Raw genomic sequence first — 26,825 nt, forward strand, 5'->3', positions numbered from 1 at the left:
AATTAACCTTTTAAATTGAAATTTAAATTTTGGGGCTAGGTTTAAGAATGGTACCGCAACATCGACCGCATTATTACAATTATGAATTAACTGTAAAATCGTAAATTTAGTTACATTAACTAGCCTCTTTATCAGTAAACCAGGCGGTTATATTTGAATCTAGCGATTAATTGAGCTTAAGGTTTTTTTTATTACTTTGCAATTAAAAATAATTTGAAGTAAAATTTTTACATTGGCGAGTGGTTTTTATTATTTTGCATGAATGTGTAGTGACAGATATATACAAGCTTGATAATCTACATAGGATTATAATCACTCAAGAAATCGCAATGTTTCTTGCTAATTTTTGAGATGGAGATTAGCAACCCTATTACTAGCAATAAAAAATTAAGTTGACCTTCTGGCGGTTCTCCCTGGAAACCATTGTGATTGATTTATTGTTGTCACGATGACAAATTTTTGTAATGGGTGATAATGAAATGGTTACCCCGCTTGCGCTAACGATATACGCTGGAGAGGCATCTGTGAAGGATGATAAATAAATGAGAACTTTTGAAAAAGGCAGGTCTCATCACAAGAAGTTAGCAAGAAATCCATCGTGATGCTCTTTTAAATAATTTTAAATACATTTTTAAGTTATATTGTGTGAATACAAACCATCAGCACGCTGGTTAACCAACTGGGAGACAATTAATACGGGAAATCAGAGTGATTCGACCTGGTTGACGGATATATTCGACCATATTTAGCAATAAGGCCACAAGTCTGGACATTTTAGTGAGTATGACCTCAAAACACTAGACCACGTCGTTAACTGATAGTTATAGTATTCACATTTTACATAAGAATGCATGGCGGATATTTCTAAAATTAATCAATTAAATGAAAGAGAAAATAAAAATAGTTGTATGAGAATAATTAAAATGTTGTCATCTATGAAGTCTATCCTGTAATAGGCTTTCCATAAAAATGTTTAATATAATTTGAATTCTCTCTGTCAGATTTAATGCAGATTCCGGCAGTTTATTATAAAATCAACCATAGAATGATAGATTTTGTGCCAGAGAGAACTTGTACGTGAGGAGTTCTTCCGGTATACATAATATTTTCTGGTTGGGTATATTACTAGCATAAAAGGATGGCTCTCTTTTGTAAAAGTCTCCATTACTAACAATTAAAATATACTTACGAAACTTGTAATAATAAAAAAGTTAACGTAGAGTTATACATGCACTATTTATTAAGCTTTAAACATTTAGCTTCTTAAATACACGTTATTACGTTTTAAATATTTAGCAGCTCAATCATTGATTACTTTGAGGGTACAATAGTATCATCCGCACTGATATACCTGAAGAAGGTGAAAAGCCCTTAATATTAGCTCCCTTAGATTTTTCAAAATGAAAAAATAAGTGATAAAGATCTCTTATACCATAATGTTACTAACACGTTTTTGATCCACACAAAAATGGTAGTCAAAAAAAAAGATTGTTCATTTATTCTAATGAAACTTTGAATGTGCACAATTTGAAACAAATACATACAATTAAATACTTATTTAATTTTTCTCATTTCCAAACTAATATAGGTAATTAACCGACATAGCCCGAAGGATAAGTAAGTTGAAGTGGCAATGGGCTAGTTACATAGCTCGAACTGACAACCGATGGAGAAGAAAATTTAACCCTTTTCATGAGTGCCAACTCCGTGAAAAAACTGGCAAACGATTCAACCATGATAGTTTCCAGAGAGAACCCACTAGATGGGTATGACGTCTCCTCAAATGCATTGCGTAGAGTTAGTCAGCCTCTTAAATGTTATTACGTTTTAAATATTTAGCAGCTCAATCAGTTCAGGTACAATAGGACTGATATTCCTTAAAATATTAAAAAAAAAAAAAAATGTGATAAATCTATGGAAAAGGCCTAATGTTCAGCAGTGGATGGATAATGGCTGAAATGATGATGATAGGTAATTAGTTTTTTTTTGCCTGATTGCATTTCCAGTTTAATTTATAATGTTATTATGTATATAATTTGTCTAAATATTATACTAATGTCTATGTGCGACACTGACTTGATTTGATATAACGTTTACGGATCTTTAAAAATAAATTAATTAGTTAATATTTTTTACTTTTTTAAAATTTAATATAGGTAGTTCCTTCAAAGATTTTACATAATATACATACACATGATTTTAAATAGAATTTGCATTGTGCGGGAAATAAACTTGGAACCATCTAAAGGTATGATCAAGGTCTTCAAATAAAAGGAGAATACCAGCCTGGATCTTGGTCCTCTTGACTCGGTTCAACGACGGGCTATGAGAATTGTTGACGATCCCAAACTCAAAGGCAGTATCGAGCCCTTAAGTCTGAGATGAGACTTTGCCTCCCTTTATGTTTTCTACAGCTTGTATAACGGATTGTGTTCTGAGGAATTGTTTGAAATGATGCCTGATTTTTTTACCAATGCACCGCTCGCCATTGACAGGGAGTTTATCCTAATACGCTTGAACTTAAATGGTCACGTATAAAGCGGTTTCAAAGAAATTTTCTCCTGCGAACGTTTAGACTGTGGAATGCACTTCCTGCTGAGGTATTCTTAGAGACTACAGTATGGGGTTTTTCAAAAAGGGTATATTAGGGTTTCTTCAGTGACACCACTAGTGTTGCAGGTGTCCATAGGCTACAGTGACCGTTTACCATCAGACGGGCTGTATGGTTGTTTACTACCTTTGTGATATAAAAAAAAACAAAGAACCTTTAAAGAAGTTTATTATATTATTTATTAGTTAAATAAATTATATCTAACTTATACATGTTAGTACTTATTATTATAAAGACATATAAAGAAAGACCATGCAATATGCAATTAAGATAAATCTTATACTCTAACATCAAAGGTAGATAACATAAAAAAAAAATTATAATTAAAAATCAAAATCATCGCTGTTTGGTGATGAAACATGTATGACGTTTTGGTTAGACGGACGCGGTGATCCCGGAGTATCCTTATCAATGCTGGTCATGTGCACACCTGTGTGATTACATGAGATATTATTATCATCATTATTATTTTTATCATTATTCGTCGATTTTATTTTATCTGTCGTATAATAGGGATTTTATTATTTTTTTATTAAAATTATTATTTTTTTTATTAATAAAAGTTTCCTGAGTACACATTATACTTTACTGTAAAAATATTTAGATTGACTGACGTATATTTTAGTCCAGAGGGCATACCATGATTTTCCTCCCCTAAGGGGGAGGCTTATGTTCAGCAGAGGACTGTTAAAGGCTGATTGAATTATAGATGGTCGTGTTTAACAAAAATACCCAAGATGGTATTAATTCTATTAATTTTAGTAGTACAAAATTCTGCAATTTATGTGCACTGTGATAATAATTTGTTTGCTGTTTGGATGTTAATCGATTAAGTTGAGATGATTTCAAAATTCATTATTCCAAAAATTTTAAACTTCTAGGTTTTCGTTATCAAAGCTACAAAGTTATTTGCTTACCGTCAACACTGGAGTTATCGATTTCGGAGCTACTTATTTGCACGGTCATTGAATCCGGCGGTATGTCTTCATATTTTGTTTTCATAACTGAAGTACTAGTGACATTGTCTTCAGATAAATTATTATCTGCGAGAATTTCTTTACGAGTGACAATTTTATTGCTATTAGCTTTACTATTCGCTGCCTCTTTTGTTTTCTTCGGCGTCCCCAAAAGAATAATATTAGATTTATTAACAGATGCATCTTTGGATACAGTCATCTCAAGTTCTGAACTGTTATCTGTATCACTGGTGCTATCACTGGAGAAATCAATATTTAGCTTTCTTTTTAATTGATTTTTAAATTTTTGTAATGTTTTCTTCTTTATTTTCTTAGGATTAATAATTGTTCCGGTGTATCTGGTTATGAAACAATATTTGGATAGACGATGTTTCAATGGTAACATATTAGCATCATCAGCTTGTTTCACGGCTACTTCTAACCGTTGTTTATATCTTTTGTCTTTAAATAAATAGTTAAAATTTTTCTTATTGGCACTGAATGGTTTCAGTTGATTACATTTAATCCAAGCTCGTGTGACTTCGATGGCATCGAAGAATACAACGTTATAATGAGTCTGCAAATATAAAGAATTACTATAAGATCTGTGACTTTAATCGTATTACGGGTGTAATCAGATGGAAAATGAATCTATAGATACATTATCGCTACCACATACATGAGATAAAATGAGACAACAACATTCTATGTATACATAGGTATATTCTTTTTATGCGATTATTTTTCTACTTGTATAGTCGAAGAGAATTTACGAAGACATTGTGTCATACTCCAATTTACTTTTTGAAGTTCACTTTTAAGCTTGACAATATTGTATGGGATTTCATTAACGTAAACTATTAATGCAGGCTTCATTGCTATTACATGATTATATATTTAAAAAAATCGCCCGACACTTACGGGTATGTCAGAGAAACCGTCTAGCCAATAAAAACGTTCCGTGTCAGGGCAATCGTCAACCATAGCAGGCCACCATGGCCAGCCCTGTAGGCGCGCCCAGACCACCGACCCAGCGGAGTACTCACTGTAGATCAGGTCTTCCTCGTCCTTCAATGGTATCGGAATTTCGGGAGCAGAGCAGCTTACCATGGTGGGATCTGAATTAAGTAAATAGTCTGCTAATTATACCTTTTCAGACATTGTTTAAACGAAAAATACTTTTGAATTAAAATTATTACAATGGTCATATTATTTATTAAGTTAAAAAACAGAAATTTAGACATTATTGCTTAAGTAATACTAAAGATAAAGGTTCTTGATTGCCGACCCCAAACAGAGCAAACGTAGTGTAGGAAGACCCTCGCTAGATGGAGTGGCGACTTCAAATGCATTGCAGGGAGTCAGTGGATGCAGGTGGCTCAGGACTGTTCATTATGGCAATCTATAGGGGAAACCTATGTCCAGCAGTGGACGGATAATGGCTGAAATGATGATGATGATAGCTAACTAGTTTTTGTTTGTAAAACAACCCCATACTAGATGGAGTGACGACCACGAATTCATTCAGGTAGTGAATGCAGGTGGTTCAGGGCTGTTCCTTATGGCAGTATATCGGGGAGGCTTATATTTAGCAGTGGATAGATAACAGCTATGACATGATGATGAATATTATCATTAAGGATAGTTTCTATAAGATTTTTATCAGAAAGGTACAAACATGTAGGTATATGCCCCGTCTTATGGTAAATGGTTACCATATCATATGGATTTCTGCAAAACCAGAGAGAGGTTTCACGTACCCTTAGTCTAATAAACTATATATTATAAAAATAATTATTTTAGGATTTTTTTTTATACAACTTAGAATGGCAAACAAGCTGACGGCCCACCTGCTGGAAAGTGGTAACCGTCGGCTATAGACATGAGCAGTACCATGGACGTAACAGGGTATACTGTTTCGCCCATAATACTTCCATGGAAATGTTTAAATTTAACATTAATAAGTTGTTTTTATATTTACGACAATTATTCAGCAATGTTATCTGTTTGTTAAGGCCTGTTTTTTACCTGCATCTAACTGTAACAACTGTAGGAGGAAAGGGATTGCTAGTAATGGAGCTAACTGCCCCATTGCTAGCAATACACCCTATCAGGTCGACCTTCACGTGGTTCTCCCTAGAAACCATCATGGTTAACTCTAGTGCAATTTGTCACGATGGGCTAACAGACCTGCTTTCATCGTCACCTATCATCTCTCACTGGTGCCCCGCCCGCGTATACCGTTAGCGCAGCCGGGGCAACCATTTCATTATCACCCATTAAAAAAAACTGTAACAACTGTGTAATTGTAAGATTATGTTCTACTAAAAAAAAAAGACTTTAGCCCTAGCATAATCAGTCATTTTAATTTAAAAACTAAAGTACTGAGTCAGTTTAGATTAAAATTCTGAGCTTAATTTCAAAGTAAAAAAAAAGAAAGAAGAAAAACAAAAAACGAGTTTTCCATATCGGTTTATAACTAACGAAGGTGAGGTAATCAACATAAAAAAAAAAATACATCCGAAATAAAAACTGCTTCCTTTCTTGAAGTCTGTTGAAAAGAAATAACCTGGGTTCATTCGGCAAAACCACTTCTTCGGTAATTCGTGGCTGTCGATGACATGAGCAAGGTACCGCCAGCGGTCACAGTCATCGCATTGCACCCATAAGCCGGGCTTGCGACGTTTCTGCAGCCACAGGAGCTTCTCGCGTTGGGACAGGCCTGGAGCTGGTTGGCTAAGGGCATCCTTAGGCGCACTGCAATACAATTCGATGTATTTATTTTTTTAAATAGCAAAGTAGCTGAAGGTCCTCTGAAGAGAAAGTGCATAAAAAGTATTCTATGTAAAGATACCATTTTTTACCATTAAGATACCAAACATTCAAATCCGTCCAACTATTTAAGAGTGATTGAGAAACAAACATGAAAACATCTTTAAATCTTTTACATTTATAATACACATAAAGAAACTAGAATAATAGTTCTAGAAACTCTTAGTCCCAGAGGGCGAAACCCTCACCCGACTAGTAGTATGTAGGAATCTACCTATAAAACAAGTGTGTGACTTTACAGTAGAAAATGTTAATACAGATATATAACATTAATATTATATAATCTTTTTACCTTTTTGTCCGGGTTACAGTGTTTTCTGTTGCCTCTGAATATCTAAGAGTAAAATTTTTCTTTTGTTTCTTTTTCCTTGAAGACATTTTTGTGTCGCACTAAAATTACAATTTGTGACAAGATTCATAAACATAATATTACAAAATGCGAGGGTAGATTAAAAACCTTTTTCTATCCAAAGATTGTCTGGAAGTGATTACTTAGCAATAATACCGCCACTTGTATTATATTATACTTATTGAAAATACTTAAACAATTCATGTAACAAAGTGTTAAATAAATAAATAAAATAGAATAATCAAATTATTATAAAAGTGATTAAAATTATAAAAGTTATTCCTGTTATGATATTATAAAAAATATTTTAAATTATTTGCTTTAATTATAACTAGTAATTTATTCGAGAATTGTTTTAGTTAACGTGTTGGTACTGATATAAATATATGTTATACTATTTCAATGTATTAGAGAATATAAGTATATGAATAAGTAATTTCTGATTACAGTGGGCTGCCGAGCTTCTTCATCAGGTTCTTCAGCTTTTTCAGTAGGCAAGTGAACTTTTTCCATGATCACAATAAGTAGGTATACGTAATAATAACGATCAATCACCCCTTATTACTCAATATTCGAAGCTATAATTTACTTATAAATTTGATATCTATTTCAATTAAATAAATTATTAAAATTGAGGTTTCTAATCTGGAGGAATTCTTCTTACAAAAAATATTTTTTTAGTATTTTGGCGCCAATATTTTTTTTTATTACCTACTAATTATTTATTTAAAAAATAAATTTACGTCTGGTTTTATCATAGATTAAGCATTTCATCCGTAATTCATAAGATGATAATTGAAAATTGTGACTTTTGTAGTCATAATAATAACTTATTAAATGAGAAACAAATTTTAATAAAAAATATTTTAATAAATTACTATTTATAAAGAATAACATTCATTTAACTTTGTTTTTTTTAATTATATAATTTTTATTTTTTTCAGTATATATTACGGAAGTGCGCATCTAAAATTATCTGGCTGTCTACCGGCTGGTCGCCATATTACTGGCGAAGGAGTTTCTTGTCTTTTGTTATACATATTCGTCGTTAGCGACGAAAGGGAGTAGAGAATACTCCCTTTTTTGTGTAAAATCTTGTGTGTTTGTAATTTTACCAATTGGTAAAGTTTGGTTGAATAATAAGATACATTTTTCTTTGTTTTGTATCATAAACATGGCTTTCTAAAATGTCGGCCTTGCACGTAATATCGTTGTCTCCTTGCGGAGTATCCCGCTCATTTGTTTTTGTGAATGTTGGAGGAATCCAGAATGGACAAGAAATCTTTAAATCGATCATCTCAATCACAGTCGAGGGCATCCGCCGTCGATTGTAAAAAGAATACAGGTGAGTAAAGGTCATGTCAATCCGTCACTGCTAATCTAAAGTGCTTCTATTTACTTAAATATACAATTATTCTCCGAACAAGGTTGAATGAGTAGTTGTCTTATATATATAAACAGCTTAATATTTATTAAAGTTTATAATATATACATATCTGTCACTCCTGTGTCCCATTAGGGTAGGCAGAAACAAGTTGATAATATAATTTAATAAAAGTTTTTTGGTTCTTTCTTGTAGTAATGAAGTTGTTTATTATTAATTAGTTATTAATATCAATGAAGATTTTTAAATAATTAATGTATAAATTGTAATTCCTTCAGATTTAACACACAAACCTTGGCCACGGAATAATAGGAAACGAGAAGGATCTAATAATACTCCTAAAAATGAACCATATCGTAAAAATGCACTATCTCAGAGGGGCAGGGGACCAGTTGATAGGAAACCACGTCCTCGTGGTTCTTCTGGATTCCTTGTGGGTGGAGCGTCGAGCACCGGGTGCGTAATAAAATATTATAATAAATTAAAAAAAAATTATAGTATATGGTCTGGGCAGACACAATTCTTATAGAATTGGCAAATAACATAACTGATATGCACTTACCAGTTCATCATATTGAGTGCAATATTGGCCAATTTGCACCACTATGACTCGATTTGTCATAGCATACATGCATTATGGTGATATCTATAAGATGACAATAGGGGAGAATAATGTCCCAATACCAACATTGTTAATATCTTAAATAGATTCTATTCAGATTAATCATGAGTGTGTGAATAGGTGGTATAAGCTTTGAAGTATGTATTTGAATATTTGATTGAATGAATGCACATGAAGCAAACAGTCCAGTAAAAAGAATATTTGATTACTTTCTACTATGCTAAATATTAATTTTCTAATCTATAATAACTTATTTTCTAAACATTTTTCTTAAATTATTGAAAGTAATAAGTGAATGCTGTAAATAATGTTAAATAATTTATTTTAAATTAAATAAAATCAAAGTTAAAATAAAGCTTAAGAGATACCGGGTAAGCTGTGCCCAGCCCAGGACTATTGTTCTTACTTAATAGATAACAATTTTTTTAGACACTATAATGATTTATATATTTTATTATTATATATAGATAGTCAATTTCCATAGGTTATAATGAAACATATCTCATACAACAGCTTAAATATAAACCAAAGAAATTTGCATAGTATTAACATTTTACATCAGTGTCACTTAGTCATTACAGTAAGTAATAATAGATGTCACTATAATTAAAAATAAAATTTTATAACAAACATACCAAAAAAGTGCAGTACAAGGTATGAGCATTTATTTGATATCAATATAAAAAAATATATACATTTGTAAATATTGCCATCTTTTCATATTTATACAGACTTTATTACAGTATTAGTAGTAACAAGACTACTAATACTTGCCATTTTGTAAGACACTCATTATCATAGTTCAGACTCTAGATTCTCACAAGGATTAATAATTTTTTTTAGATAAAAACCTAAATATTATGTACTGTAATGTGTTTCTTGTGAGTGATAAATAAAGATTTATCTGTATTTTTTTAGGTGTTATAAAATACTTAAATATATAGTTTTAATATCTGATATTCAAATTACTGTTAGTTTAGTACCAGTACTGTTTCAATATAGCAAAAAAGCAGTATTACCCCAAGTCTAGTTTTAGTGACATGTTACCATGTAATTGATTTATTATGTAACTGGAATGTAAATATGATATTTAATGATAAAGGAATTTATATCTTGTCACTGCTGAACAAAGTTTAATATAAATCTATTATTTTTATTTTTTATACTTAAGTAAAATTTTTAATATGCCTTTATATATGTGTTATGTATAAAAATAATGGGTAATTTGATTAAGTCAATTGATGTGGGTACCTGTATAATAGTTATGACAATTAAAATAGTTTTGCTTCCAATCTCAACCAAGTTGTATCTTTTAATGGCGACTGATGAAAATAAATGTAATTATGCGAAAATGACGTCAAATCTTACCAATATAGTGCTTCCGGGACATTTTAATCCAAAAACAGATAAATGGAGGGATTATAAAGAGCAGTTATTATGTGCGCTCGATGCCGCGGGTTATGGTGAACAGAACATCGATAAAGCGCGTTCATTGTTTTTATCTCAGTGTGGAAAAGACACTTATGGCTTAATTGTATCTCTATTAGTACCAAATCGACCAACTGAAGTGGAATTTTCCCATATACTACATGTTTTGGACAAATTTTATGAACCGGAAATTAATGAAATTTTACAAACGGAAAAATTTCATAAACGTCATCAATTACAAAATGAAAGCGTGCAAGACTTTGTAGCAGCTATAAGTTTATTGGCTGTTAAGTGCAACTTTTCGGACTTGCAACGTCAGTTGAGAGACAGACTGGTGTTAGGGGTTTGTGATATACGCTTGAAAAGAGAATTATTGAAAACAGAAAAGCTAACTTGTGAAAGTGCTTTACAAATGTGTCTCAATTATCAAGCTACATGTTTGGATTTATACCCTGATAACATCCTGCAGAAGCAAACTCCGTTCCATGTTACGGAACCTATGGAAATTGGTAGGATAAAGTCAAATGACTGTCGACATTGTGCAAGACTACATAAAACTGGTGAGCTGCCCGTTTGTGAAAGCAAGATGTTACTTTTGTAAACGTTATGGGCATATCGCATCTGCTTGTGAGAGGAGATTGGCGAAAGTGCATCAGACTACAGAATGTGGGGAGGGAAGCTGTAAGTCCTTGCCCGAAGAGATGTTGGGGGTGTATAATTGTACAGAAAAGTACCTTCCAGCAATTAGAGCTGATGTGATAATAGATGGTGTGAGCCTTTCCATGGAAATTGATTCTGGAGCTTCGAGAACAATTATTTCAGAGGAAACTTATTACAAATTATGGGTAACACCACCCCCACTGAATCCTACCAACATAAAATTAGTGACATGGACACGTGAACCACTGAAAGTGCTGGGACTGGCTAATGTACGGGCTAGTTTAGGTAACAAGGAGGCACAATGTGAGCTGTTGGTGATAACAGGCAAAGGACCAAGTTTATTAGGAAGAAATTGGTTCAACCCTCTGGATATACATGTTTCTGGATTGTGCTGGTCTAATGAAGAGTTAGCATCCTTCATAGACAAATTTCCTGATTTATTTAAGAATGATTTAGGAGAATATATTGGTCCAGAAGTTTCATTACATGTACGACCTGAAATGGCACCGAAGTATTTTAAAGCTCGACCAGTACCATTTCCACTTAAACAACAAGTGGAAGCTTCTTTGAAACAGATGATTAATGATGGCGTTTTGACACCAGTTAAGTATTCAAAATGGGCCACACCAATTAGAGTTGTTAAGAAAGATGATGGCACACTCCGTATCTGCGGAGATTATCGTGCCACTGTTAATGCTGCTATAAATACAGATACATACCCACTGCCCACATCAGCTGAAGCTTTTGCAAAGTTAAGTGGAGGACGTGTATTTAGTAAATTGGATCTTAAGCAAGCTTATACACAGGTGAAGGTGGATAAGGAGACAGCTGAACTGTTAACGCTTAACACTCCTATGGGACTCATGAGGATGAATGCGGCACCAGCAATTTTCCAGCGATTAATGTCAGCAGCCCTTGTAGACATGGAAGGAGTAGCATGCTTGCTCGATGACATTGCTGTATGTGGGAGAAACATTGAAGAACATAATGAAAGGTTATGCAAAGTTTTAAGCAAATTGAATTCAATGGGATTTCGTCTTAATGTAAAGAAATGTGTATTTGCATCAGACAGCATTACCTTTCTGGGACATATGATTGATGGTGAAGGACTACATCCATCTCCAGTAAAGGTCAAGGAGATTAAAGAGAAACCAGCACCTCAGAGTAAGGTGGCGTTACGGGCATTTTTGGGTCTTTATAATGTTTATGAAAAATTCTTGCCTGACAAAGCGACGATTCTTGAACCATTGTATAGGTTATTAGATGCAAAACGACCCTGGATATGGGGTGAAGCCGAACAAGTGGCCTTCAACAAAGCTAAGAATCTTTTATCATCAGATTTGACATTAGTTGGATATGAATTAAACAGAACACTGCTATTAATTTGTGACTCCTCTGATTATGGTCTAGGAGCTATGATTGTCCATGTGATGGATGATGGATCAGAACGACCGATTATGATGGCTTCACGAACTCTTCAGCCACATGAGCGGCGTTATGGACAAATTGACAAGGAAGCCCTGGCAATTATATTTGGTATCACAAAATTTCATGAATATTTGGCAGGACGTAAATTTGATATTATTACGGACCATAAGCCGCTTGTTGGTCTGTTTAACGCTTTAAAACCTATACCTGACCAAATATCACCAAGAATGTTACGGTGGTCGCTGAAGCTTGGTTGTTATAATTATAATATTAAATATAGGCCAGGGAAACTTATTCGAAATGCAGACGCCCTTAGTCGATGGACAGTGCCTAATACGTCTGCAGGGGAAGAGGAACGTCTAAGAGAAGTACTTTTACTTGATGAGCAGCCAGAGGGGTGGGACCTTAATGTAACACGGATTGCAGTAGAAACTAAGAAAGATCCAATTCTACAGAAAGTTATGTTTCATATACTACATGGCTGGCCCCGTTCTAGTCCAAATATGGAAGTGGAACCATTTTGGTCTCGCAGAGAGGCTCTTTCTCATAGTAAAGGATGTTTACTATGGAGCAACAGAGTTATTATACCCAAAGCACTGCAGAGTAAAGTTTTGGAATTATTACATGCTCCCCATGCTGGCGTTGTTCAGACTAAGGCTTATGCTAGAGGATATGTTTGGTGGCGTGATATGGATCTACACATTGAGAGAATTGTGGCAGACTGTGTGCATTGTCAACAAGTGAGAAATAATCCACCGAAAGATCCACAGGCTTGGATACCGTCGGAGAAACCTTGGGGTCGGGTGCATGTAGATTTTGCAGGACCCTTCCAAGGTAAAACATTTTTTGTACTGGTGGATAGTTATAGCAAGTGGTTTGAAGCCGAGATTATTCCATCAATGAGCAGTGAGACAATTATTAATGTATTAAGGAAGATTTTCGCTGCACAAGGATTGCCTGATATATTGGTATCTGATAATGGCAGGGCTTTTAGTTCTGAAGAGTTTAACTCTTTTCTGAAAAAGAATGGTATAAAGCACAAGTATTCACCCCCGTATCATCCTGCGACTAATGGGCATATTGAACGTGCTATACAAACATTTAAAAATAAACTTAAGAAATTTTCATATGCCAATTGTAACATATCTTGGCCTGAAAAGCTATCGAAAGTATTGTATCATTTACGCACAGTACCGAATAGCACTAATAAAACACCAGCGGAAATTCTAATTGGCCGTCGATATAGAACTGCTGTTTCCAATTTACACCCTAATTGTGTACCAGATGATGCCCAGAAGCAACTTGAAGCTGTAGCCCAACAGTCTCGAAACAGAACGTTTAATATAAATCAAGCAGTGTTAATTCGGGTTTATGAGCCAGGACGGAAATGGCTCAGGGCTACCATTGTGGAGGTTGAAGGTCCAACCACATATAGGGTGAGAACAGAGGATGGGGAGATACATAGGCGCCATGTAGATCAGATTTTATCACGTGGTAGCAAAGAGCATACTATGCGCCAACGTAGATCATCCTGGGATCAACCAGATGATATTGTACCTGAGGCTTCGCCTGAGATTGAAATACCAGACCCTGATTCCTGGCCAGATATAATTGGTATACCTAGGGAATCTGTGTAGTGTTCATGTGTTGTGATTAATATAAAGAGTATCTTAGTCTTATGTGCTGATTTCTGTATTTGTAACTATTATAGATATTAATTGTACTTCAAGATTATAGGGGTGAGATATGTTATGTATAAAAATAATGGGTAATTTGATTAAGTCAATTGATGTGGGTACCTGTATAATAGTTATGACAATTAAAATAGTTTTGCTTCCAATCTCAACCAAGTTGTATCTTTTAATATGTATAATAGAAATTTAATGAATTATTATTTTCTCTTTTCTAATAGACCGTAAATAAACAAAAATATTGTTTTTTTACTTAATAAGATTTTTGTTATATATTGCTTGAGGGTACTTAGATATATTCATTTTATGTCAGGTGAGTGAACATGCGTGTTCTGAGGAATTTAACATTCCCTGGCTGTTACACATTAATTTTAAATAAAGTTTTTACTATGTGGTAAAAACTCAACAATAAATTAATATCTTTAGCCACTGGACTATTATGATGTAAACTTCATTATTATACAGGATAGAAGAAGATGATGAGCCTGAAATTGGCTCAGTACTTGTGCCTGGAAGCAAAAAGCAAAACTTGAACCATTTGCTGAACTTCATGTATCCCACTCGAGGTGGCCAGGAGCGCAGAGGAGGACAACCACAGCCTCGTCGTCAAGGACAGCGCGTATCATATAGACATGAGCACGATCTTTATCTCCGTGCATAGTAAGTAATAGATATTAAGTTATAAGGTTGCCTCATAATTTACTATATTTAATGATATAGTATGTTCTGTATATACTATATTTTTCTAATTTGTCCTCCATTTCCCACTGTGTTTATTAATTGTAATTTTTATAGTAACTTCGATATTTTTTTAATAATTTCCTTTATTTCATTCTAGTTGCCAATTTATATTGAAGGAAGATGGAGATTACAAGGCAAACTTACTGGATCCTGATGTGCCTGTTAAGTGGGATCAAATTGAAGAAATTGTATGTTCTATTTTTAATACTGTCCTTTTTTTGTCTTTTAAATTTATTATTTATTTAAATACCTGCAAGAAAATTTATTTTATCTATGCTTTTAAAAGATTTTTCAACCAACTTCATAAAAAAGCTTTTCTATTGTATTAGTGTGTATACATTGGATATCCCTGCTTGGATATCAGAAAAGTTGATTCCACTGTTGGTCCCATACTAATTTTAACACATTATCTGAAACAAAATTTTAAATTGTATACACATTACAAAAATGTTTTTGTTATCAGGTGGTGAGAAGCACGGGTCGCTCCGAGTGTCCAATCTGTCTGGGCGTTTCATCAGCGGGCCGCGCGGGGCCATGCGGTCACGTGTATTGCTGGGGCTGCGTACTGCACTACACAGCCGCACATGAGAAACAGCCTCCTCCTTGCCCTGTATGTGCAACTCCTTTACATGTCCAAGATATGAAACCCACACGGATGGTGCAGTGGGAGCCACCCGCTGAAGAGGTATATTTTTATAATATTTGAAAATAGAATAGTAATTCTCCTAATTTATAATTGTTTGTATTTATAATAAGTTTTACTGCTGTAATCTTTTGTAGGAAACAATAAAGAGTATCTACTTATCTATCTTCCTATGCTATTTGTTTATGATGTTGGGGGTTTCCAGTGAGGGATGATAGGTGAAAATGAAAAGGCAGGTCAGTTAGCCCATTGTGATGAATACACTCAGAATACAGCACAATGGTTTTCAGAAGATCTACCTCACAAGATATATTCCTAGCAATTGGACTAGTAATTTGCATTACCAATAATCTCTCCCTCTCTAGCATAAGTTCGTTAGTATTTAATCACAATAGTTTGCAGATGAATGACAGAAGCACCAATAGTCCTGGTTACTGGATTGTTAATTTTATCCTTTTCGTTTTATTGGGATCTCTATTAAATCTGTTACCTGTACATATTACATGCATATTTAATACTAAATTAAACAGAGCACTAACCAAGTAGTTAGTACAACATGACTCATGAGTCTTCGGTTCTTTTCTTGCTAGTTATGAATAAATGAAAAAGTAAAGATTTTCATATTTGTTTCAGGTTACAATGCGTCTAGTTCGCCGTTTACGAGGTTCCACAATAGTGGAAATAGCACCTCCTCGAGGACAATTGACTGATTCTAAACCAACAGCAATTTTGCCTCTTGAAACCATCAATAATGCACCTTATTCCAAGTTTTTTACTGCTACAAAGAAACAGGTTAGAAAAACATAGTTTGCTTATTTTATAATTAGTCTAATAAATTTACTATGAACTATGTTTGTTATATTAGCTGTTAGTTGTCTACTGCTGAAAATAGTCTCCCCCATATATGGGAGTGTATAATCATGTAATCTTTCGAGTACTTTGTCATTGTCGAATTATTCGTATCTCCTATATGTTAATCTACATTATGATTAATTTAGCTAGATAAAAACAGTTTTATCCAAATTGGTTCAGCTATGATAAGACCTTTTGACATCTTTATACATATTTTTATAGTTTTTATATAGCAAAACCATACTAATAGATTTTTAACTCTATTTGAATTGTCACAATAATTTTAATTTAATTTTTACATGATAGGTACAAGAAATATTAGAGAGAGAAAGAATGGAAATACAAAACCAAATATTGGCTGAAATAGATACAACAGAAATTATATATTTAGAACAAGCCTTAAACTTACTGAAGTTAAAAGAGGAGAAACTAAATACAGTAGTTGATAAACTTGAGATTGTTCAAACAGTTACTGAAAAAGCAGTACCAACTGTCTATGAAAAACAGGAGGTTAATAAGAATAAAATTGACTGGTTTGATGTAACTGAGGAAGGCGCTGCTTCTATTGAAGTCATACAGGATCAAATGGAAGAATTGGGTATAGAAACCAGTCAATCAAACTTAAACCCAGAAGCGCCAGCATTCAATCAGAGTGATACAGATGACAAAATTTTGGAAATGGAAGAATTTCCTTTAACTGAAGATTTACCTACCTTAGAGCTCGATGAAATAGTGAATAATCCTACAGTTACAGACATTGATAAAGAAAATCAAACAAAATATTTCTACTTCTATCAAGGTATGTAATTTGAGTTTATAATTATCATTACTGTAGTATGTAAAAACTTAAATATTAGTTATAGAATACAAACATAAATGTACTGCAAATAATGTTGTCTTCTTTTCACTTAAATAAATGTAATCCGTTGTTTAAAATTTGATACATTAATATTTTTATTATACCAGATGTATTGGTGTGTAAATGACCAATGTCACTATATTTTGATTATTTCCAATCTAGTATTAATCTCTTTCACCTATTATACTCTTAGTGTATTATATAAGATGTACAGCTATTACAGGCAACTTAATTTTTTTTTATTTAGATAATTATAAACAATGAAGTTTCTAATCATTTTTGTATACTTATAAAAATATTTTTATTACAGCTGAAGATGGCCAATTGGTATTTCTTAACAAATTGAATGTACGCATTTTGAACTCGTCTTGGGGTGCCCTATCGGCCGCCCCGCCTATTATTCGAGGTCGCGTACTACAACGTGAAACCTTTCCACTTATTGAACAAGTAAATATTAAATAATTTTGTATATGTACATTATTATCTGTACAGGTATTATAAAAAGGAAATATTTGATTGTTTGTATGTAACAAATGTATTTGTGATAAAATAAAAAATATACTCGACCGATTAAAAAAAAACTATAGAATGCTACATTATAAGCTTATTATTTTCAAAAATTCTATTTACCCATACAAAGTCAGGCTGGTATTCACTATATATGTATATCGCTAGTATTATATATATTACTAGCTTTATGCTTTAATAACCATGAAATATAGCCACTTTAGATGCCATATCTAGATAAAACATATACTAGATTTTAGGATAGACTTTTAGGAACTCGATTGTGACCACAAGTTTTTCTGTGATAACAGAATAAACTTACAAATTGACTTCTAATATCCCTTAGTCAATATTTCTAAATATTTTCCATGTACATATATTGTCTAGTTATAAAATATCAATACGTTAATTCTTATCATATAGATAAGTAGCGAAATTTAATGTTACTGGTTGTATAGAGTTGGTAATTGCCTGTTATCAATATTTGTAATCTTCAATGTTACATCTCTTTCTTTTGAAATATTTTTTATTGTTACTATTAAAATGATTTGTATGCCATCGTCATTATAATCATCATCTCAGACATCTGCCTACTGCTGAATATAGGCCTCCCCCATAGATTGCCATAAGGAACGGTTCTGAGTTATTACATGCATTGTTTGCCATCATTGTGGTATAAATGAAGTGAAATAGAACTTGACTGAACACATTAACATTTGAAATAGGTGTCTATATACATGCACAACGTGAATTTTACGAACTTACTGTAACTTTATCGTTTTAGACAATTGTTTCGGCTTTATCTGGAAGTCTTCTTCAGGGGGCGTACGGCGTTTTGTGTAAAACTCTCGTTGTGAATGTATATAGATGTCATTAAATGAACATAAGTTTTAAAAATTAAAATAGGTTTACAAGAAATTTTATGTTAGTAGTTTTTTATTAAAATGTATTTTGTTTACAGACTCGAAAGCATATGCCTTGTACGGCTCACCTGCCTCTCCACTGTTCATTTGATATTGTGGAACTGGATTTGCAACCACCATATGTAACTACAGTTGCCCTTAACAATTTTGCAGGTATGTATATTATTATTAGTATTGCCTGTGATTGGTTAATTGTAGGTCTTACCTTTAAATCAAGTAATATATATAGCAACTTAAAATCAAATATATCTAACTAACAAATCCTTTCGTTTCAACGTTTCCTCTTGTTTGTACTATATGAAATTACAACATAATTTACGACGATCAAAAGCATTGACCATGAATTATAGATTCATGGTTTTCATGGTGAAACTTTTAAAAGCATTTTTGTAATTTTTTTCTTTTTTATGTAACTTAGAATGGCAATCAAGCTGACGGCCTACCTGATGGAAAACGGTAACTGAAGCCTATAGACATGAGCAGTACCATGGACATAACTGAGTATACTGTTTTGCACATGATACCCTCCATGCATTGCCATTCCTGAGGACTCTGGTGTTATTCCTCTGTACCCTGTAAATTCACTGCCATATCCCACCCTTCAAACCGACACACAGCCATGCACACACAACTGCTTCACAGTAGAAACGTAAAAGGGACGGGTGCCCAAGCAAATGATTTTTGTAGAAAATTCCCTCTGGAATTACTATGATTTATCTTTAATTACAGAGGAATTAGAACGTCGAGCTCGAAATCGGGCTCGTCAGCAACGTGAGGAACGTCGTCGCGAACGCGCGCACCGCCGTGCCGTGGAAGGCCCGCCGAAGCCTGACTTTTCATCTGAAGTGTTGTTCCCACCCGCGGCTCCGTCATACAGCAGTCAAATAGTGGATGTCCCTCTGCCTTCACTTGATGAATCTGGCTCAACTACAAGCACTATGTCTCCACCCTCTTCGGGGCCATCTTTTGCTAAGGTAACTGTTGAAATAATGTAGTTATGTTCGAAGAATTTACTCTGCATAAACTAATTCATGTTTAAAATAATATGGGATCAATAACGGAATAAAAAAAAACCGAAGTATTATCATAATTATATATTAATATCATCTAAGGAACTGGACATTGTAAATATATGTAAGGTCATTGTAACTCATTAATATAATAAATAATTAACTAGATCTATTTCATACATTTAAAAAAGTATGTTATTTAAAGATACACATAAATAAGTAAAACAAATCATTGTTCTGAAATAAAATTTCTGGTCGCGAAAGAGGGGGTTTGTAACATGTATATTTATAAATATAACGACGAAAAGATAAATCGCTAAAATATACATTTGCTAAAATGTTCCTATGAACTGAATTATTTTGTTTTCAGATGGCAAGTACTAGCGGCACTTGGCGTGTTCGCAAAGCAGCTGCCCCGCCATCGCCCTCGCCCGCAGACGATGACGATGGACTCGTTCCTCGTACTCTTAGTCTGAGCGATGCTATAGAGGCCGCCCTTCACGCCGCGCCTTCTTCCACGAACAAGAAGAACAAAAAGAATAAACCTAAAGCTTTATATTCCAAAAGCATTAAAATTCCCCTTAATTTGACATAATTATGTTATATATTTAATTTAACTCCAGATGTCGCGATGACTTCAAATAGATGTCGCTTCTGCAAATACTTTGGCATTTGTTACCTGCCCTGTATAATCTCAAAAGTGTCTAACGGACTCCTAACTTTAAAATTCCTTTATTAAAAACATGTTTAGATGAGTATTACAAGAGGTAGGTAACAATAAATTGCTTTTGTAAGAACACAGTACAATGGAAAACGTTTTCTATACATTGTGCTATCTATTTCCATCTACATCTATAGTTTGAATTAATTTCTTTGTAATTTTTAGCAATTTAGGCGCCGAACGTTTAACACTGCTCCAAGCTACTTATTAGAGGTGAAATACGTTTTGCAAAATGTGCGTGGACGGATTAGCGGTCGAAGATTGATGGTTTATATAGAAGGTTGTAACACCTCTAGTAATAATAATAGTAGTCAATCTTCGAGTGTTGGCATTCGCACGTATACTAATGATAGCGAATTAAACAAAAATAATTCTATTTAACCCGTGACATTTTTGTAAAATATTTGTAATTTAACTATTTTTGCAATATATGTATATTTTTAAAACAAAATAGATGGAAGGATCTTGCCAATACCAAAGTTAACAAATACAAAGTTTGCAACAATGGCTTGTGCAGCAAGAATCATTTGTTCATCAAAATAGTATGCATAATTACATAGTTCGAGCAATACCCACGAGTTTATGATAAGTCAACAGCTGAATCTAGCTCTTTCTATGTTATAAGAATTTTAGTCGAGTTTTACATGGTAACAAATTATTTTTAATTTGTTACTATCAGCATCAGTTTATCTGCTTTTTCTTATAATGACAGAATAATTTGTTTAATAAATTTTTATTTGCACATATTATTTTTTTCATTAATTTTTCATATATTTCGTCATCAAATTTATTACAATATTAATGTATCTTGTTACGTTCATTTACATATAATAATATAATAAAAAAGTTTGACTCAATTTTGTTACCCTTGTACCTGTTGCTCAATTTTCTCTTCGCTTTTTGTCAATAATATCCAGTCGATGTATGACTCGTATAAATGTTGTTATTAATTAAACAGATTTTGTTGTTGTATGCGCTTCATATTTTATTAGATTTGTAGCTTATAAATTGTCTAAAATATGTATGCAAATTATATTATATATAAAATGGTAACGGATTCAAAGCTTGATTTACTCTTATCATTATAATTTTCGATTTGAAATAAAGATAACTGGAACAAATTGGTATTGTTTTTTATTAATTTGTTACATATTTTTTCTGAAATTTTCCCAAGAGACTATATAGAATGGGGGTCTTCAAAAGGGGTATAAAGAGGTTTTTTCAGGGTCGGCAACGCGCGCGTAATACCTCTGGTATTGCAGGCGTTCATAGGCTACGGTAACCGTTTACCATCAGGGCAGTATCCTTTTTTTTTTATGCCACCTCAGATATATATATGGTTTTATTTAGATATAAGATTACAAAAGAGGGCACTAACTCTCTTTCTTTTTCTCCTCTTCTTTTTAACGAGTATTGATGCGTTTTAATGCATAAATGAAACTAAATGCTCACATTATCCCTGGGAAGAATATATTCTGTAGACACACCATTTAGCAAAAATTTCCATTTTTCTAAACCTCATTTTATCTAATATTTTAATTTGATAATTTCGAGAAATTACTGATTTTTTTTTGATGGGTGAAAATGGTATGGTGATAGATGAGAATGAAAACAGGCCAGTTAGCCCATCATGATGAATTCATCAGGAATTAACCATGATAGTTTCCAGGGAGAACCACGAGAAGGTCGACCTGGTTGGGTATATTGCTAGCAATGGGATTCTCAGTCTCCATTACTAACTAATCCCTACTAATCCCTTTCCCCCGAAATTACTGATTTATGGACTATCATATAACAATTTTTACATTAAATCTATTAGATAATTATATTGATCCTTTATTATGTTTCGCTGTGACATCAAATTGAAATTTTAAAAACAGGTTTACGAGGTATACTATACATGTAAGTAAAAACAAAAATCTATCTTTGTTGTGGACTTATATTTCTCAAAAAAGTCATTAAATTCTATATCGCCTATATCAAATTTAAAATCTTCACACTGGAGTTTATTATTTAAATAGGCCATCATTCATTTAGATGAACCTTACGTCAGGTTTGATATCGTTCACATCAGGTTCGTACCTTTTTTACACATTACTCTGGATGTGCAGTAGCGTTCCATTTAAAAAAATCACCAAAGCTTAATTGCGGTTTCCAAGCCGACCGCCAAATGTGGCAAGTATTGGAATTCCTATTGCTAATAATATATTGTGTCAGGTCGACCTCCATGTGGTCCCCCCTAGAAACTATTGTGCTGAATTCCAGGAGAATTCATCACGATGTGTTAATCTAGTGGTTACCAATCCAATATCGTTCATTAAAAAAAACCTCCTAAGGCCCATGTTCAGCAGTGGTCAGTTAACGACTGATATGATGATGATAATGATGAAGGGTTACAAGGGACCCTTTAAGGGTTACAAGGGACATCTTTGAAAGGCACCCAGTCTACGAGCATATAAAATAAATGTAAGGTAGTGTGTAGTAATTATTTGCTCTGTGAAAATAAAGTAAAAAAAAAAATAGTTTTTTAAATCTATAAGAATCTGTAAGAATATGTCATCTAATGCTGTCAGCCTTAGGCTAACGCTGTCATAGGCTGTCACATTCTGAGATAAGAATTTTTAATGTTTCTTTTCTCTACATTTCTCTACCTTTGGCTTGCATTTTGTATATTTTTAGAATTTAAATTCCTAACTTGTAAAACATATTAAAGTATAATACTTAGACATAAAATTATTTTAAATGCTACATTTTGATTTCGGCGTAACACCTTCAAAAACAGACTATGTGTTTGAACCATTTAAGATTACTGAAGTTAAATATCGTAGCTCGGAGAGCCCTAGGCCTCGTAGTGGACACAGGATAGTGTGTGATGATGTAAATATTTACTGTTTTGGTGGTTATAATCCTACTATGCCACTCACTAATATTGAAATAGAGAATCCTACATGGACTCCAGCTCGGCCACTTTTTAAAGAACTCTGGAGCTTTTCAATCGCCACCAGAAAATGGAAGCAACATAAAGTCATAGAAAATATGCCTGAGGAATTGGCCTCAAATGCAATGTGTATGAATGGCAAATATTTAATGGTTAGTGTAATTTAAATTCATAAAAATGTACTTTCCAATGACCATATGTTAGGTAATTACATTATAGATTCTTTCCAGATTTTTGGAGGTACCGGAGCTCCCTTTGGCAATCGTTGTAGTAATGACGTGATTGTATGGCGAACATGCAATGGTGATGCCAAATTAAAGATCTTGGATGTACAAGGAACAGTACCTCCTGGCCAATATGGCCAGTCAGTATTGTGTCATGATGGTTACTTTTACACAATAGGAGGTACTAATGGTTATGCATATAACTGTGATATTTATAGGTTTGTATTTTTATATCATTTGTAAAAAAAAAAACAAATTCTAAAATGTCTGTTATCTCTAGAAGAAGAATATTTTAATCTGCTATCTTGTAAAATTTTAAATAGATGTACTCTTCTGTAGTACTCTTGCTCTTTTGCACTATTGGTTTGTGATTATTAAATATGGCATATAAGCATGAATGAATGATAAAAAGTGAGGATGAAGTCAGGTCAGTTTTTTTTTAATGGGTGAAAATGGTATGGTTATCCGGCCTGCACTATCGGTATAAACTGGTGGGGTACCAGTGAGAGGTGGTAGGTGAGGATGAAATGGCAAGTCAGTTAGCCCATCGTGATGAATTTAATGATAAATTGCCAGGGAGAATCATGTGGAGGTCGACCTGATAGGGTATATTGATAGCAATGGGGACTACTTTCCCCATTACTGACAATCCCTTCCCCCCAGTCAGATTAGTTGGTCTGCTTTAAAAATTTCATTAAGAATCATGGTTTCTTATAGGGGTTGCATTTGACAGGGTTCATTACTAGCAATGGGTTCGTTAGTCCTCATTATTATTAACCCTCTCTCCATCTCTATAATTACATTAATGTATATATACCTCTTTTTAGATTAGATTTACGGACTATGGTTTGGGAACCAGTATTTGTTGGGACAGGAGAAGAGGGGGAACCACTTGGGAGATACAGGCATGAAGTGGCAAGAATAAAAGACAAGCTGTATATAATTGGTGGAGGCACAGGAGAGTGGGCATATGAACTAATGGAGTTACCTATGTTTGATCTGAAAACAAAAACTTGGACTATCCTCATACCAAAAGCTGATAACACTTCAAAGTATACTGTAGCTCCCTTACCAAGGAAATGTCACAGTGCTGTTCAAATTGACACACCAAATGGATCACAAGTTTTTGTTGCTGGTGGTTCTGATGTACATTATGTGTTTAAAGATATATGGAGATTAGATTTATCGGATCTGCAATGGACACTTATGAGAAAGACAGTTTTACCACATCCATTATATTTCCATTCTTCTACAGTGACCTCATATGGTTGTATGTATGTATTTGGTGGGATTGAACCTAAAGACAATGATACAGATCGGAATAATACTATGTATAAAGTATGGTTATGTATTCCAAGCCTTACTGAAATTTGTTGGGAGGCATTGCTCAATTTCCATCCCAATTTAGATCAAGTAGATAGAAAAACACTATTACACATTGGTGTACCAATTCACCTGGTAAATAGATTACATACACCTATGAGTTAGTCCTTATGTCTTGGATTATCTATTACTTTTGGCATGTTTTATGTATACCTAGTCAAGCAGACATAATGATTCAATAATAAATTAAATGTTTTAACAATAACACAATAGATTTATAGAAAAAATAATAACATCACAAAGAAACTATTGGGCATATAAATGAATCCAGAAGTTTCTAACCTAAATTGTGTACAAGTAATTGTATATTATTTTTATGCTTATATTAATTTGATTGTTTATTTATTAAAAAAGCTTTATTGTCAAACAAGAGTAAGGGAAATAGCAATACATAAAGATGATTAACAATGTACTTATTTGTAAAAGACTTATTGCTAGAAGCAATGCTGTCAGTCTTATTTGAAATTGCGTTTGTATCATGAAGGCAGCATCTTGGGTTATTATTTCAGTCCAAAATATAAAATAGATAAGCCCACTACAATTGCTAATATTAGAAATAGCATTTAAGAAATGGTAACTGTTGTAGTTAAAATTTTTGTTATTTGATCAACTCTACATCGAGACGGCCCTCCTTTTCTTTGCAAAGTTTACAAAAATCTTCATCAATATCTAATACATTATATTTAGTGTTATAAAAATGATTGATTTATCATAACTGTTTTCAGTTTTTTTATTGAAATATGAAATATAGTACATAATTATAAAGTCTCTGATTTTTAAGAAAGATAATGTTAGATATGGTGACAAAAATAATATAAATCTCTACTGATTTTGTGTTTCATTTCTACAATTTTACTGGTAAGTCCATAATAGGTTTTAAATTGATTATATATATAGAGGATTGAATTATAGTAACAGAGATCTTAGAGTGAGTTAGGTTTTTGGTAGTAGTACCATAAGAATTGCCGTGTGGTCCCGCCACAGAATGGGCCAACCCTTTTCCCATGGGTTCGAGGGATGGGCAGTAGCGTCTCTCATGTCAACCAATCTTCTAAGCGTGGCAATTACTAGCAAAAACCCTGCAATAGGGAGAGGCCTATATTTAGCATTGGACAATTAACGGTTGTTATGATGGTAATACTTACATAAACAAGAGAATACGAATTCCCTGTTTTCTTGATTTTGTAGTAAATAATAGATATTTTCATTATACGATAATTAGTAACAGAAAGTTATTTATTTATATTATGTTTCTATTACTTTTTTTTAGTCAAGTATATTATTGTACGGCTTTCCTCTTAAAACATCACCAATGCCTAACTGTTCCAACTCCTCTTATGGAGGAGGTCTATGTTCAGCAGTCGATAGTTAATGGCTGATATGATGACTAAGAAAAAATTCTTTTTATGGTACTTTTTTATGCAATATATAAAGTCAAACAAATGGCTATAATGGTGAAAAATCAAAGTTAGTTTTGGGCAAGGTACAGTTTGCGCGAGACATTTTTGTGACACAATAACAAAAACAAAAAAAAAATAACAGTAAAATTCTGTCTAAAAAAATAAACAGAAAATCATCTGCGTACTTGTTACCCATAAGATGGAAAATGGTACTTAATCATTGTTTATAGACATAAAATGTACCATGGACATTACACAGAATACTCTATAATACTCGAGCACCTCTTATGCGTTGTTAATCTTAATCATTAATAGATTTTCGTAGCCGCTAATTTCACTGCCATATCCCACTACCATCTATTACCATACTATCAATCATTTGAGGATATGTCTATTGCAAAGATATACCGGAATACAGCTTTACGTGTTTTGAGAAGACATCACGAATAATTTTGAATTTATCTATGGAATAGAGTTTAGAGACATGCTATGGGAATCATGATTCGGCGCTCGTGATTCCTATAGCATGTCGTCATTTTGCAGGTTGTTGCAGATGTTTCATATTGCACAGGCAAGGGGGTGCTCTAGTATTTGACATAATTTTTCTATTAAGTTTTTGAATAATAACAGGGCTGGTGTCTTGCTGTTCAAATTTGTTAAAAA

At 33.3% G+C, this 26,825-nt stretch overlaps 3 protein-coding genes across 4 annotated transcripts; 2 read left to right on the forward strand and 1 right to left on the reverse strand.

Annotated features, from left to right (window-relative positions):
- Window positions 1-2,762: 2,762 nt before the first annotated feature.
- On the reverse strand, window positions 2,763-10,213 carry LOC113517360 (zinc finger CW-type PWWP domain protein 1-like). 2 transcript variants are annotated; one of them, XM_052901461.1, is made up of 6 exons: window positions 10,123-10,213; window positions 6,692-6,789; window positions 6,137-6,324; window positions 4,489-4,685; window positions 3,529-4,144; window positions 2,763-3,041 (listed from the first exon to the last, which is right to left on the reverse strand). In XM_052901461.1, exons 2-6 carry the CDS (start codon window positions 6,775-6,777, stop codon window positions 2,935-2,937), a joined length of 1,194 nt encoding a protein of 397 aa, XP_052757421.1. In that variant the 5' UTR covers window positions 6,778-6,789; window positions 10,123-10,213; the 3' UTR covers window positions 2,763-2,934. The 2 variants fall into 2 exon arrangements, with proteins under 2 accessions (XP_052757421.1, XP_031768190.2); XM_031912330.2 differs by lacking the exon at window positions 10,123-10,213 and adding an exon at window positions 7,196-7,274.
- LOC113517296 (RING finger protein 10) lies at window positions 7,722-21,338 on the forward strand. Its single transcript, XM_026901940.3, has 11 exons — window positions 7,722-8,093; window positions 8,411-8,588; window positions 14,427-14,621; window positions 14,800-14,890; window positions 15,166-15,387; window positions 15,979-16,137; window positions 16,504-16,996; window positions 17,367-17,503; window positions 18,525-18,639; window positions 19,216-19,460; window positions 19,867-21,338. The coding sequence occupies exons 1-11, from the start codon at window positions 8,000-8,002 to the stop codon at window positions 20,089-20,091; spliced, it is 2,154 nt and encodes a 717-aa protein (XP_026757741.2). The 5' UTR covers window positions 7,722-7,999; the 3' UTR covers window positions 20,092-21,338.
- Window positions 21,339-22,796: 1,458 nt separating this feature from the next.
- Window positions 22,797-25,591, forward strand: LOC113517250 (kelch domain-containing protein 10 homolog). Its single transcript, XM_026901875.3, has 3 exons — window positions 22,797-23,307; window positions 23,386-23,597; window positions 24,207-25,591. The coding sequence occupies exons 1-3, from the start codon at window positions 22,960-22,962 to the stop codon at window positions 24,865-24,867; spliced, it is 1,221 nt and encodes a 406-aa protein (XP_026757676.1). The 5' UTR covers window positions 22,797-22,959; the 3' UTR covers window positions 24,868-25,591.
- The last annotated feature ends 1,234 nt before the right edge of the window (window positions 25,592-26,825 follow it).

The sequence above is a fragment of the Galleria mellonella genome, unplaced genomic scaffold (genome assembly GCF_026898425.1).
Source record: "Galleria mellonella isolate WM207_F2 unplaced genomic scaffold, CSIRO_AGI_GalMel_v1 utg78, whole genome shotgun sequence".
NCBI classification, from domain to species: domain Eukaryota; kingdom Metazoa; phylum Arthropoda; class Insecta; order Lepidoptera; family Pyralidae; genus Galleria; species Galleria mellonella.